General features: G+C 38.1%; 1 protein-coding gene across 14 annotated transcripts in view; it reads right to left on the reverse strand.

Annotated features, from left to right (window-relative positions):
* Positions 1 to 200: 200 nt before the first annotated feature.
* EBF3 (EBF transcription factor 3) overlaps positions 201 to 13,935 on the reverse strand; it is a 128,122-nt gene continuing 114,387 nt past the window's right edge. For 7 of the 14 annotated variants that reach the window (XM_080596628.1, XM_080596627.1, XM_080596624.1 and 4 more), the window contains 5 exons: positions 12,733 to 12,798; positions 11,878 to 12,055; positions 10,481 to 10,669; positions 9,853 to 10,050; positions 201 to 2,938 (listed from right to left, as the gene is read on the reverse strand). In XM_080596628.1, coding sequence (XP_080452754.1) covers positions 2,907 to 2,938; positions 9,853 to 10,050; positions 10,481 to 10,669; positions 11,878 to 12,055; positions 12,733 to 12,798 — 663 coding nt within the window. In that variant the 3' untranslated portion in view covers positions 201 to 2,906. The remainder of the gene's footprint in view (positions 2,939 to 9,852; positions 10,051 to 10,480; positions 10,670 to 11,877; positions 12,056 to 12,732; positions 12,799 to 13,935) is intronic. The other 7 variants (XM_080596634.1, XM_080596633.1, XM_080596632.1 and 4 more) reach the window with 3 other exon arrangements.

The raw sequence follows: 13,935 nt of genomic DNA on the forward strand, positions 1-13,935 counted from the left end.
TCTCGGTCTTCTCATGGGCTGCCTGGGCTATCCTGGCTTTTCTCATGGAAAAACCCACTTCACGGTTTATATTTTTTCTTAATCAAGACATAACTACAAATGCTGACAGTTAGAAATGAAACCCCCAGTGTTGCATTTTTTCGTTTTGTCTTTAGTCAGTTTTTTAATAATCAAACCAGATAAAATTACTAAAAATGAAATTCACAGACAAGAAATACTTTAATTAAATATTGTGTAAAATGAACATTTTTTATACAGTTAAATATATGAAAAAATGTACAGATAAAACAATCTTATTGTAGGGTCTTTAACAGTAAAATCTACCATTTAGTGAAGCTTTCAATTTGGAGACAATGAAGCAATGAGTGCATTGACTAAGTAATCTAAAACACAAACAGGTTGCATTTATGAAGAAACTTGCAAACTTTCTTAACATGTACACGTGACCTCTTCGTTAGATCAAAACCTTACTTAGACAAAATATAACTGAGGCAATTCAGTTCCAAAGTGACTTCTCAGGCTTTTCCACTTAGCTAAGCCTTATTAGTTATCACAAAATAAATGCACAAGGCATTTATCAGCTGTGATACACTGTATCATTCTTTTAAACCCTTTAATAAACACTTTACTAAAATGTGCATTTTTGCCCAGAAAGAAAAAGAAAAAAGAAAAAGAAGAAAAAAAAAAAAAAAAGATCCCTCCTTTTTGGTTAAAACTTTAATTCTGCTGCAGTTTGCAAAATGTTTTGCAGTGCTGCATTTGCAAACTATTTAGTGCAAAGTAAAAAAAAAAACTCGACATTTCTCACTATGGATTTGGCACTAACAGCCACAATACACTACGGAGGTCATTCCAGTTTAAAAAGTACAGTCATCTATGGGTCTATTACAAAAGGTCCCATAAAAAACTGATAAAACTAAATAAACAAACCCCAAACATTTAAAAATTATGTACGATCCTGATTTCATGTGAAACTTTTATCTTTTTTTAAACAGTGCAGGGTTCAGGAGTATGCAGAGTGCAGCAGAAAATAGACACATAAAGGAGTGATATAATTGTACACCAGTTTTGTGCTTTTTTTTTTACACCAGAAATCATCCAAATGAAGTAGTGATTAACAATTGTGGTGTAAGCCTGTGATAAAACAGCACAAAAGTTCTTCAAAGAAGTTCACTTTTAAGGCATCAGAGAAGTTAATGTGGCAAACATTTTAATTAAAGAAGTGAATTTATTTTAAACTTTAGGCCTCTGAATTTTTCCAGTAAACACAGTTCAGCTATGTGGCAAAGTCATGGGTGGCAGCTAAAAATGACTTTTTACAATCTTAAAAAAAAAAAAAAAAGCAAACAAACAAAAGAAAAACAAAAAAAAAAAAAAAGGAAAGAAATGCAACCACAAAATAGATTCCTCTTTTTTTGTGGCTGTATCACATGCACGTATTCTACTAGTATTCATTACAGCCATGTGGCACAATTTTGATTTGACTATACAACAAACAACTTTTTTTTCAAAATTATTTGTTCTGATAACTTAAAAATAATATAAAAATAAACAATGAATTTGAATTTTCCTCAAAAATAATAAAAAAAGGATGGAAAGTCTAAATAATAGCAACTTTATGAAGTACAAATGAAATGTACGGACACTAATTTATTTAAAAGAAAAACATGAAGGCAACTGTTCTTGGCTTAATGCTATTCTCAGCATCACAATACCAGGCCATGACAAAAACCAATACATACAAGAAAAAAATGATGAAAAGCAATATACAAAATTTCAAAGATAAATACAATATTTATAGTTGATATGTTACAAAATAAATTCCCTTAGTGACTGCAAGTGTTTATGTGAAAGAAAGTGTTGCAATGGATAAGACTATTTTATTCCTTATAAGCTTCATAAGGAATAAAATTTGCTTTTCTAAATATTTAAGTGGATCTGAAAAAAATTCAAGACAAGTGTATAAATATTTAGCTACAACTTTGGCAAAATCACAAAAGTCTACAATTTTATAACCACATACAAAACACATTAGGGAAGAAGGATCTAGAAGTCAAAAGGACAATTTTCTGGTACAAGAAACATAGACTTCACAGTAGCCTAAGAATGCAATAGTATACAGTGCTAGCAAAAGTTGAAAAAATGTTGCAGATCACACTTGCTTAACAGGAAGCTCTAGCAGTGGAAGTATAGGTTTTTACCAACAGACAGTAGCAATTTTTTCTCTGTCAGTGTGCTTGTTGAAGGCAAGAGAATTCAATATCAAAGGTACAATTTCTAACTACAATAAGTTACAAAGTTCCATTTCATTAAGATGAAGTTAAGCAATGATAAACCCTCCCGCGCCCTCCCCTGCACCCCGTTGTTTTGTTCTAATCATATATTCATCCTTTTTCCAGTTTGATGGCTCATAACCTCCTTGGCCCCCTTTTTTCCACCACAAAAAAATATTTCACATTATAGAGATACACAACCATTGTGAATCTAGTTATGAGTACAGAAAAATGTTCGGAGGCATTTTTCATCAGTGTTTCATGATAATCAAAATGGTGCATCCACAAAGTTTCTCCCAACACATAGCAAGTACTAGACATAGCCAAGACGTAATCAGAAACTTTATACAAAATAGGCGTCGCTTTTTCCTTATTCTTCAGGACTGAGAAATGTGAAAATATGAGAAAAATTCAGTCAATAAAATGGAATTGTTCGTGAAGAAGTAGGTTGTTTGCATGTAGATTCTTAATAGTTTAAATAAAATCTTTAAACAAAGTCTTTTTTGTAGCATTTCGATTTGTTGCTGATTCTGTTTGAAGACACTGTTTCCATCAGCATGTCTTAATATACTAAACTTGTCCCCTAAGCCCATCCTCTGAAGCTTGGTGCTACGGTAGGTAAACAAAATGACTTTACATTGGCGGGACTACAAGCCCAGACATAGCTAAAAGAAAAAGAGAAAAACCAGCTGTTATTGTTATGTTTGCAGAATAAGGCACATCTGGTTCAAAGAGAACGCAACGCTCAGCACAACGCGGGAGCAACGCGGCCCAGCACGGGGGGTCGGACCGGGGCGTTTTGAGCAATGCTTTGTGCGTCCTGGCATGGCTGCACATGACGGCCAACGATGCCGTCGTTCGGCATCCAGCATCACACAGTGGAGAGAAACACCACAAAACCGCTTTCCCGGCGAAATGCTCCTTTACTTTTCCGATGATCCTGACACCTTTTTGTGGGAAGCATCCCCGCTCCCGTGCGTGCGCTGTTCCTCGGAGCGGTTTGTTAATAGCAAACCGCAGGCCAGACTCCCTGGGGACGGGCGATGCTGACAGCTGAGGAACAGCGTGGTCACTTCTGGTAATGTCAGGCAAGGCCAGCTCACCCGCCAGGCAAGGACCTCGCGCTGCTCCAGCTCCGGCACTGGAAGTCTCACTAACCTCAGTTTCCTTCCCCAGAGCTGGCGCCTGAGCAGAAAACCTCCATTTTGACATTCTCCTAATTGTGCTTTATCATAATAGCAGGGCCGAGCGAGTCAAGGACTCTCTAAGATCAAAGCCAAGTAGTGTACACCTGCTCTCAAATCTGTACACCAAGTGCTATAAAAAGGCAGGAGATTAATATCCCTGGACAGTCGTCTCATTTTTTTTTAACAGTTAAACACTGAGAGGCCAAAACCTCCTGCTTTTTTTCTAGTCGACTCCTTGGTAGAAACATAATTTAGACCATCTTTAATGTTAGTGTTGTTTAATTTTTTGTCATAATGACATTTCTCATTAATTTATGTACAACAGATATTAATAAATTTGTTCATGTAGTGATGTGAACTTCAATTTCTCAGTTCATTAATTTCAACAATATTAATTTATTTCAGATTCTCTGTTACAACTTTATGGTTTGGAAGACTTGTGTACATACACATTCCCTACATAGCAGAATCCCCTATAGCAGCCAGTTATAGTTTTACTGCATGCTTTAAACCTAAACAGCGACAGAAGCCACAAAACTGGAAACAAGGAGTGAACAGTGCACCTATCGACAGACTCTTTCTACCAAAAGCCCTCGGTCTCCATGCGACGTTTCCGTTGAGCCTCCTGTCCACCATGTTACGTCAGCCCGGGCCAGAGGACCATCGACCTCCGAGCACTCCCCTGCTTAGCCACCTACTCACAGGCTGAATTCTCCTTCCCTCTCTGGCCTTTCTGTGCCACAGTCCTGACAAAAAGCTCCTGGGCAAGCACCGGGCACTGAGAATCGCAAGTGCTCCTGCTCTGGCCGCGTTTTCAGTCAGTGGGAAACTGGGCCCCACGAGTGGCTCGTTGGGTAGCCCCAGGGCAGGCAGGAATGAGAGATTAGGTCATACAGAGCATGTCTGAAGCAGGGGACAAGGCTGCAATCCGCAGCTCCTGATGGTGGAGACGTGACCATCTGAGCCCTGCCTGCCTGGGGATGACACGCACGTGGACCCTGGCCTGGAGGGACCTGCTCAGGGGTGGGGAGGAGGCCATGATGTTCACCAGAAGGTCTCCTGGTCTGGAGGATGGGAAGGAGCACCCCTAGCCTGGGTGCTGGTGACCAAGAGCACACATCCAAAGCTTATTTTGAGGTGTTGCTCTATTGCAATACAAGAACCAGCCACACCAGAGATCAGGATCAGTGCAGGACAACCCAAAATATACTGTCCTCCTATCTTCTGAGTTCAGGTTCAGCAGGGATCTGTCATCTCGCTTGCATCGAGGTGACGGTGGGACATACAGGCCGTGTCTCAGAGGCCACCTCTGCCTGCACATTGTGCCAGCACACTAAGCAAAATGCAAAGGAGCAGCACTGATCCAGCTATTTCTTTCTTCCAATAATAACTTAGCAGAAAACAAAATCCAGATTTTTCTTACAGATGTTGTGTGGAGAAATATGTTAATTAATAGCACGTAACTATCTGGTAAAAATACCCTATCCATTTTAATCAGATGTTTTTTGTAAATCTCATGATTGGCTTCCGGTGTGTGAAAACATAGGTTGCCTGCTGCATACTTTTCTGAAATCTTTAATTCAAGCCATTCAGCTATAGTTGTCAAATTCCGTCTGTTGCACAATAGGGAGGAGGTGCCAAATTGGTGCCCTAGACATTTATTTCACTATTTATTTTAGTTGTGACATTTCACAGTTGTGAATTTCTGCACTGTGTTTCTTGCTGTGCAAATTGATACCAAATGCATTCCTAAAGAAAAATGGGTGGCTAGATTTTTAATAATACTTTTAATAGTTTCATCCGGGGGAAGACCAGAAAATTAAGCAGGATGGAATTTTAAAGGGATGTAGAGAACCTTTTGCTCTGCATTACAATCATAAAGCTTAACCAGGGTGCAATATTTTCACAATCTATAAAAAGTAAATTACAATTGAAAACTGAATTCTGAACACATTGTACTTCCAACTTTACAGCAAGCCAGCACTCTCTTGCTAAAAATTTTATTTTATATCTTATATGTCCATTGTTTTAAACAGGAAAAAGCTCTCTGCCCTAAAGAACCCATAGTCTAGCATCCTGCTCTTAAAAAAATGTGCAAGTACTTAACTTTCTGATCATAGGCTATCTAATGGAAGTCATACAAAGTTAACAAGATTGTGTTTTTTTGGATAAGGCCCAAAGGCCCTATTCTGCAGACTTACAGGAGTGAGTCATACTTGCAGTGCAGCAGAGACAGGGACATCTCACTCTGCAGGCTGCAGTTTCCAAGTTTTGACCCTAATTACAGTATCAGTGGGCAGAGGATGCATGTTTGCACAGCCGAAGGAGGAACGGATCATGAGTGACGCAAAGGAGACTACACATTAGCACTGGCTAGCACTGCCTACGTGATGGGTTTTCTTAGATTCCATCAGTTTGTCTTCTTTTTTAATCTTTTTCTTTTTTTTCTAAGCCTCTGTCTTGGATGTCTTTAGAAAAAATAAAATAAAAAATAAAAATAAAAAATGAGTCCCCTTGACAGTTACAGACCTCTCTTTATTCACTTCTTGGCAGTGAGTCCTACAACACACCGTGGCTGTTTTGGGGCATGCTGGTTGGTAGCAAGAATTTTGCTCCTGGTGTGCTGGGTTTAAGAGGCAGGGAGAAGGAAAAAGCTTCCTAGTTCTGCTCCTGCTTCCTCACCATCTCAGGCGTACCAAGAACAGCAATTTTTTCACACACAGACAAATCCCAAAGGGGTTTACTTAGGAAGAACTGCTGCAATAAACCCCCAAGCTCCCTATGAAAGCACTACCCTTGTGTGAAGGGCCATTGCATGTAGGGTTTTGCCATATTCTCATCTGATTCTGCCTGTTCACAGTACTAACAAAGTTTTATATGAATAGCAGGAGGCTGTATGGCCCAATTGTGTCAGCATGCTGCTGTCTTGCCATAGCGTGGTCAACCACCTCCCCTAAAAAATTACCTAGGAAAAAAATGGGCAATTATTTCAGAACAGAGCCTATGTGGGGAGAAAGTAACGAGCAATGACAGAGAGGATATCCTGCCCTAGGTTAAAAGAGCATGTCATCCTTTGCTAGTGAGATCCATCAGCTGTGGGATTTACCTTAGAAACAAACACTAGTGACCATGAGCTCTTGCTTCTGTCTTGGCTTGACCAAACAGACATGGCCATTCCTCATGGTGCAGGCTTCCCAGCTGCTGCTCAGCTCTTTCCCATCCAGCTGTACAGTGAGGCTCGGTGCTTGAGGACCACTGCAGCTCTTGAATTCCATGTTTTATTTTAACACAGAAAATGTATTATGATGTGATGATCAGAAAACTCTCCAGCCTCTTGTACAGTGATTAGAAAGAAAGTAATTAAACTTTACAAAGGGCTCAGCGTCAAAAAAAATGGCTAAGAAAATAGCAAGAAGGAAGCAGAACTCCCCTAAATAGTCATACGGGTAAAGTGCAGTGCAAATAAGCATCTCCTGCATGGCTGGCATTTCCTTAGGAGGCCTCATGAAGGAAGCACACGACCAGTCCACCCCAGAACGTGCCTGTCTGGCTGCTGGGCTCTGGCTTCCTCGGGTGGAGGCACTGGTTCAGCGCGTAAGGACAGCTGGGGCAAGTGTTGTCATCCTGAAACCTCCCGTCAGCTCAGACTGAATTAACTGGGCAGCTTCGGCTGGAAAAATGATGGTGATGAAGGAACTCACCAAGCATGTGTCGGATACGATTTGATTTTCTCCGCAGCCCACAGGACTTGAATCCATGGATTTTACCCTGTGTTAGAGTACCCTAACTATCGCGATGTTTAGTACCACGGAGTGAGGAGAGGTACAGTTTCCCCTGCTGGAGCAGTGCTATTTTGCATAAATAATTCAAGTTTTTGCCACAGCCTGGAAGTCGGTGCTGTAATCACCAGACCAGAAAGACATCCTTGTTATCTCTGTGTCATTTTGTTCAATACAAAAAGATTTGGTTTAACTGTCTCAGCTAGGTAAGGAAAACATGACTGTTTTATTTTTCTTCCTCAAATCAACATTTCTATCCATTCTCAGTTTGGCTGTTGAACTAAAAAAATGAAGTCTCTGCACAGCCCTAAGTCTAAGTACCCTCATGTTTTAGAAGCTCTGAATGCTCACTGTTGCAGGGACAGCTCCGTAATGCAATAGTTAGGTCTCTGGGGCACGTAACAGAAATCCTTAGAGTTTTAGCAACACCTGCAGGAGGGAATTCTCCGTGGATGGTGCCAGGGCTGCTGCTTGGGTCACAGCATCCCGAGCACAGGGGGCAGCTGCGCCTTGGGTCTCAGAGTTAGAGCTGAATTCCTGACCTGCTTAACAAAATCAGCATTGGCGGATTCAAAGTGGTCTACCAGGATTTTACACAAAGAGCATTTTGCACCTGAGGATGAAGATGGATGATTACTGGGGTGGTTTGGAGGTGCCAAAACAGATTAGGTGCTCGATATCTGCTGGGAACTGGGCATTTAGCCTGCTCGGGCTCCTCTGACAATACCACTTTGCAATCATCTAGATCATATATGCACCTGAAACCTTGAATAACTAATGGAAAAACCTTTATTTACATACTGAAATTATAGAAATTTATATAATTTTAATTTAGGTCTTTTCAGAGTGAAGCCATATCGACTAGTTAAGGGGACTATATATGTAAATAACTCCTACAGAATGTACAGAATAGCTGACTCAAATCTAAGCCATGTGTTAGCACATTTTATTTTATTTTATTTTTTATTTTATTTTATTTTATTTTATTTTATTTTATTTTATTTTATTTTATTTTATTTTATTTTATTTTATTTATTATATTTCAGTATTTAATTTTTATACTAGTGTTTTTGTTTTGTTTTCCTTTGTTCGGTTGGTTTTACCTAAAGAAGAGAGTAGGCCACTGGATTATTTTATGAATGGGTAATCTTCTCTAAGAGTATTGCTTGTACCTGGTATAGTTTTCTACTTACTGCAGCATAGTAAAGCTTCAACTAAAAAGACTTATGCAATGACATAAATTGTTAATCTAATTATCCTTTTCTTTAACATCTACCCTACAATAAGATTTGTAGCTGTATCCTCAGCCTTTCATTGACCTGAGTGCTTAATAAGCTCTCAAGATGTTATCTTCCCTGGACCAAGAAGTTAATAACAAACTACAGGGACATCCGTTTTGAGATACTGGTCTGGTATGGTCAGGGTTTTTGGTGGTGGGCAGTTCTGCAGGATTATGTCTCTCTGAAGTGCCCTAAGCTAGATACCACAAGATACAGGTATCCAGAATTAACAAGCAGTTTGACAAATCAAAATATATGTCTCCATCTGTTTTTCTGTGAGTGGTCTTTAGATTATGGATATCATGATGGCAATTCTAAGAATAAATACAACTGTGTTACCTGTCATAGCTAAGAAAGTCAAGAGGAGTCACGACCCCTAGGATAACAGTGTCTGCAGCCCTTTGTGGCTTTCTTTCTGATCTGAAGTGCTGCAATTTACTGCCCTGAAGAACTAGGTTCATTCTTTGCAAAATGCAGGCAAGCAAACCTTTTCGATTATTCTAATAAATCTGACAATACTATCTCCTCAACTTTAAAATATGCCACATAAAGGAAGCTTTATTTGTTCATATTGATATTCCTATATAAAACATACACTGTCTGATAATTCCTCCTGCCCCACTACCAGCAGGTGACCATGTCAGTTCTGCCACTGATCTGTAAATTGTTCATTATACTACCTGCATGAATTCACAAGGATTAAATATATATATATATGATTACCTGCCTTAATTAAAATATTTGGATATTCACTTATGGAAGTAACTAGCTTAACACTACAATAAGAGAGTGCATTAGGACCATGAGCATGTAAACTCGCTGCACTAGTGGCTAGCTAGTACAAGAGAAGGTTAGCTTGCTGAGTAAGAACTTGACCTGATTTATACTAATTTGCAGTATTTTACAATGACTATCACATCATACGTACAATGAGGAAATAGCACCACACTATGCTGGAATGTTGATGTTTCCAAACATCAATAAAACTGTATTAAAAAAAATGTTCAAGGAAATGCAAGGAGTAGGCAAAACCTCTAAGAAGCATTCAGGGATACATTCTTAATGTAATATTTAATGCACAAAATCCTAGGGGAAAATGCCAAAACAACTGTTGTTTTCTCTAATGTAAGTATTAAAATTGACCTCAGAATTTTTAAAAAAATCTTAGCATATCATTTGTACTATTCTACTTCTTCCCCTACTTTCACATCACTATGAGAGCACCAGAAACTTAAAAATATAGTAAGGTACCTTTCTCTGACATAAATGATCAAGGGTTTTAGTGTATGCACCAAAAAGCAATACACAGAAAATTGAGAGAGATCCAGCTCACCTTGAAGTCCATTTCCATTTGCACTGGTGCAAGATGGTGGAGGAGAGGCTTGGGGCCTGACAACAGGAGCAAAGGCGCTCTTTTGTTTCACTGCAGAGATGACATTGGCAGGTGAGAATGAGAAAATGCCGTGTGTACTGCTACAGTTTGAAGGGAGGGTGACCGAAGAGGCTGCCATGGTAGGGCTTGACGGCACTACTGCAATAAAGCAAAAATAATCAGGACTCAGATTGAGGTTTTCACGGCAAACATGGAAAAAGAGAGTGATAGGGCCTTGCCTCTTAAAATATATATATATATATAAATATATATTTAAAAAAAAAAAAAAGAAAAAGAAAAAAAAAAAGAAATGAAATGCCTTGGCTTGGCCACTCTCTGGATAACAGGCAAACTCTTTTGTGTTGGACTTTTGTTACAAATTGTGCAGTCCAATTTTTTTTTTCTATCTGAGATTGTATTATGGCACAAACAGATCAATTTATTATATTCATTTTTACGTCCAGCCTCCAGAGTCACCCCTCCTTTTATCCAGTAGCTCACAATATAGAAAATCAAAACAATGCAAGTATTTGATTTTGTAGTAAATATGAATCTATATGATGATGTGTTACCAAAAATAGACACTTACTGCCATAAGGAGAGTTAGCTGAGGAGCCATTAAGAAATCCAGGGGAACCTGGTACACCTAGATTGGGCATGCCGGCATTGCCATATCCATTCATGCTATTGCTGACTGTGTTGTAATTGGACTGCTGAGGAGTACTGCTCGGAACATATCCTCGCGGGGAAACACTGCTTGTGTTGCGACTGTAACCTACTGTGTTAGAAACCCCCCCACCCCAAAAAAATAATGTTATTTTATAATATAAACTTAGGGCTGGGGGGTTTCCTCATGCATCATATATTACACAGTTTTAATTGATTGCACAGCTTTGCTCTAAGTTGTCTGTTACTGCCCTATCAACTCTTGCAGTTTGAGATAACCTTATCACGCCAACCCTACTTAAATCATCTGCGAGCACTCTATGTTGTCTCTCCTCTTAGCATAGACAGCCAACAAAAGCTCTCTTCGATCCAGCTGTGTCAGTTTGCTTCACGTTTGTCTTTAGTAGCAATTATCAACAGGCTTGATTCCTGCCTGGTACCAACACACTGAATGAACTTTCAGCCTCTCCAGACCTTCATATGCCAGAGCTGGCAAGAAAAACTTTTTTTTTTTTTTTTGTTGCAGTGATTTACTTTAAAAGGCTGTTTCGGGGTTTTCATTTTATGATTGGTATTTTTATACTAACAATAAGCTGATACTTTCATAAGGTGTAGTCATCAGTGAAAACTAATTCAAGATCAAGTACAGAATTTTATAAGGCTTATTAGCTTGGAAATGCATTAAAAGACAATCTCTTATAAGAGGAAAGATAGCAGAATCAGGATTTTAAACAACAATTTGTTTCTATCTGAGCAATCAATTTAATAATTATGTTGCAAGCAAAAAAATATGGTCTTGAACATATCTAATAATCTGGTTTCACTCCTTTCATTAGTATCAAAATTAATTTTAAATGCAATATGCTACATGCATTTTCAATTACAAAATGTAAATTACATCAACTATTTCTTTTATTAGTAACATATATGTCATACATGCTTAAAAACAAAATACTTTAAAATCACAGACATCAAATTAGTTTTATCTGTGTAAATACTCAAAAAAACAGGTGGAAATAACTAGACATAATTATTTTATAATAAACAAACACATTGTATATTTACTGTGAATAATAAAGAGCTTTCTACACTTTGCCAGTTTCTTTTTCCACCAGAGATGCTTTATGATAACAGTAAACTAAAGAACAGGAAGAATTAAGTATTATGAGAAAGTTAAAGACAGCATTTCATTACATGATCAGACATATGACTATGGGGAGAAGAAGAGGTAGAACACAGTGGTGACATTAGCTAATATTAATAGGCACTGTCCAAACGCAGCCAACAACATGAAGGATTAACTCTTGAAAACCCACATACCTTGGTCGTTAGCTTGTGATGTTTCTGAAACATTAACTGCTAGCTGGCTGCTAAATGAGTTCACTCCCATCATGCCAGTATGAGCTGGAGTGTTGGCTAGAGTAGGAATCTGGTTGTGATTGCGTGGCACGCTGTATAACGCTTCAGCAATGTCAGCTGCTCGTTTCAGGATTATTTCCTATAAAGATACAAAATAATTACTAACAACTAGGAAACTTATTTGTGCAAATGTTCAAAGTTCTAATAATGTTAAAATCCATAAAAGAGATTCATGTGAAGTTATAGTAAGCATGGGAATTTTGCTATTTGTTTGTTTGCTATTTGTCAAATGAACTTTCTGTTTTCCCTCCTCTGTTCTGGAGTGCTATATAATCTCACATCAACACAGTACATATAAAGAGATAAAGAAATGAACATAAAATTAGTTAGTGTTGTAAGCCATGTGAAAATTGTAAACACACATTTTCTTCATCCAGTGCAGTAGATGTATTTCCAGCAGTTTGCAAAATGCAGTATGGTTTATTCGCTCTGTTTAGCAGATTTATGTAGGACTTCCCATTAGTCACTGTATATTTTGGACTGAGTTCAAGGTTATTCTCTTGCCTTAATGATTGCTTATGCTTTTGGCGCCTTACACTTAATTGTCATTTCTGATAGGCAAACTAGCAGTGAGAAGAGAATGGGAAGACGAAGCATTTCCCTTAGAGCATTGCATCACATCAGACTGCCCTCAAGGTGGCTGGCAAAACCACACAGCGTACAGAAAGAGCGTGTTGATGCTTTGCCAGCTTTGCAAATAGCAGGTATTGATTTACATATGTAAGCATGTATACAAGAAGTGCACTTGTGACCCACCTGGTTGTTATGGGGCATCCCATATAGGGCTTCAACAAGGTCTGCTGCCCTCTTAAGTAATACTTCCTAAAGAAAAACAAACAAACTATGTCATGTTTCACTAAATGAAGCCATTGCTCCAAGGAAGAAAAAAAAAAGAGAAGTACGATAATGTTAACAATTCACAGTGGCGTCTATAATTATGAGGAAGTAATAAAGTGGGGAAAATATATCACACACTATCCTGGTGCTATTGCTATATTTAGAGGATGTATTACAAAGATAGGAAGGTATTTTGTTTTGGAGGAAAATACTGTTTGTGGTTTGAAGTCAAAGTTAGATACCAACCTAAAAATAATATTGCATTTTAAATCCAGCTGTTCAATTATGATTGACTAGAAAAGGTGTTTGCTGCTGTAGTATGTAGCTCTAGTGCTGAATTAGTGAAATCAGTGCTTGAGGTTTAATGATGTAGTCTTATGGGTATTAAACAAACAAACACATGGTAGAGATATGAAAGGCACAGGCATCACATTTGGCTGTTAATTCCTAGCACTTTAGTGGTGAAGAACAATAAGTAATTTTCCATATCTTAATTAAACTGGCAGAGTCCTTAAAGACAACATCTCACCCCTAATTCATGCCCCAAATTTGCAAGTGAGTTCAATGCTTATTCCTCTTTATTTTGAACAATAAAGTGAATTAACTTGGGTTAATCTAGTTCTTTCATAATGACATTAAGAAATTTTTCAATTAACCTCTTTGACTGCATGTTGTAAAGGACTTCATAAATGACTTCACATTCAGAGAGTGTTGAGTACTTGTGCCTGGGGGCATGGATGCACTGAATTTTGTCTTATCCCTGTCTGCATGCCTACTTCCAGTTTTATGATTGTGAGGATTAATCCATAGTTTAGTTAATTTTAAATACAAATGGACTTATTTTTTTTTTTATTTTTTACCTTCAGCTATAATAAAATTTAGCTGGAGTTTTTAGGAAAAGATCTATCCAGGAAGACTTGAGCTTTCTCAGGTATTAATACAAGATTTCTTTGCAACTTATTTGACTACTTTGAAAGCAATCATTTCCGTGAATGAATAGAAATCAAACCAGCATACAAGTACACAAACAGATAAAAAGATGAGCAATGCCCTATGAGAAGCAGGTTATTCTTTTCTTGATACGCTTGTGCGCAACTCCAATTAACAGTTAATGGGAGCTGT

The sequence above is a fragment of the Anser brachyrhynchus genome (assembly GCF_964034855.1).
Source record: "Anser brachyrhynchus genome assembly, chromosome: 6".
NCBI classification, from domain to species: Eukaryota; Metazoa; Chordata; class Aves; order Anseriformes; family Anatidae; genus Anser; species Anser brachyrhynchus.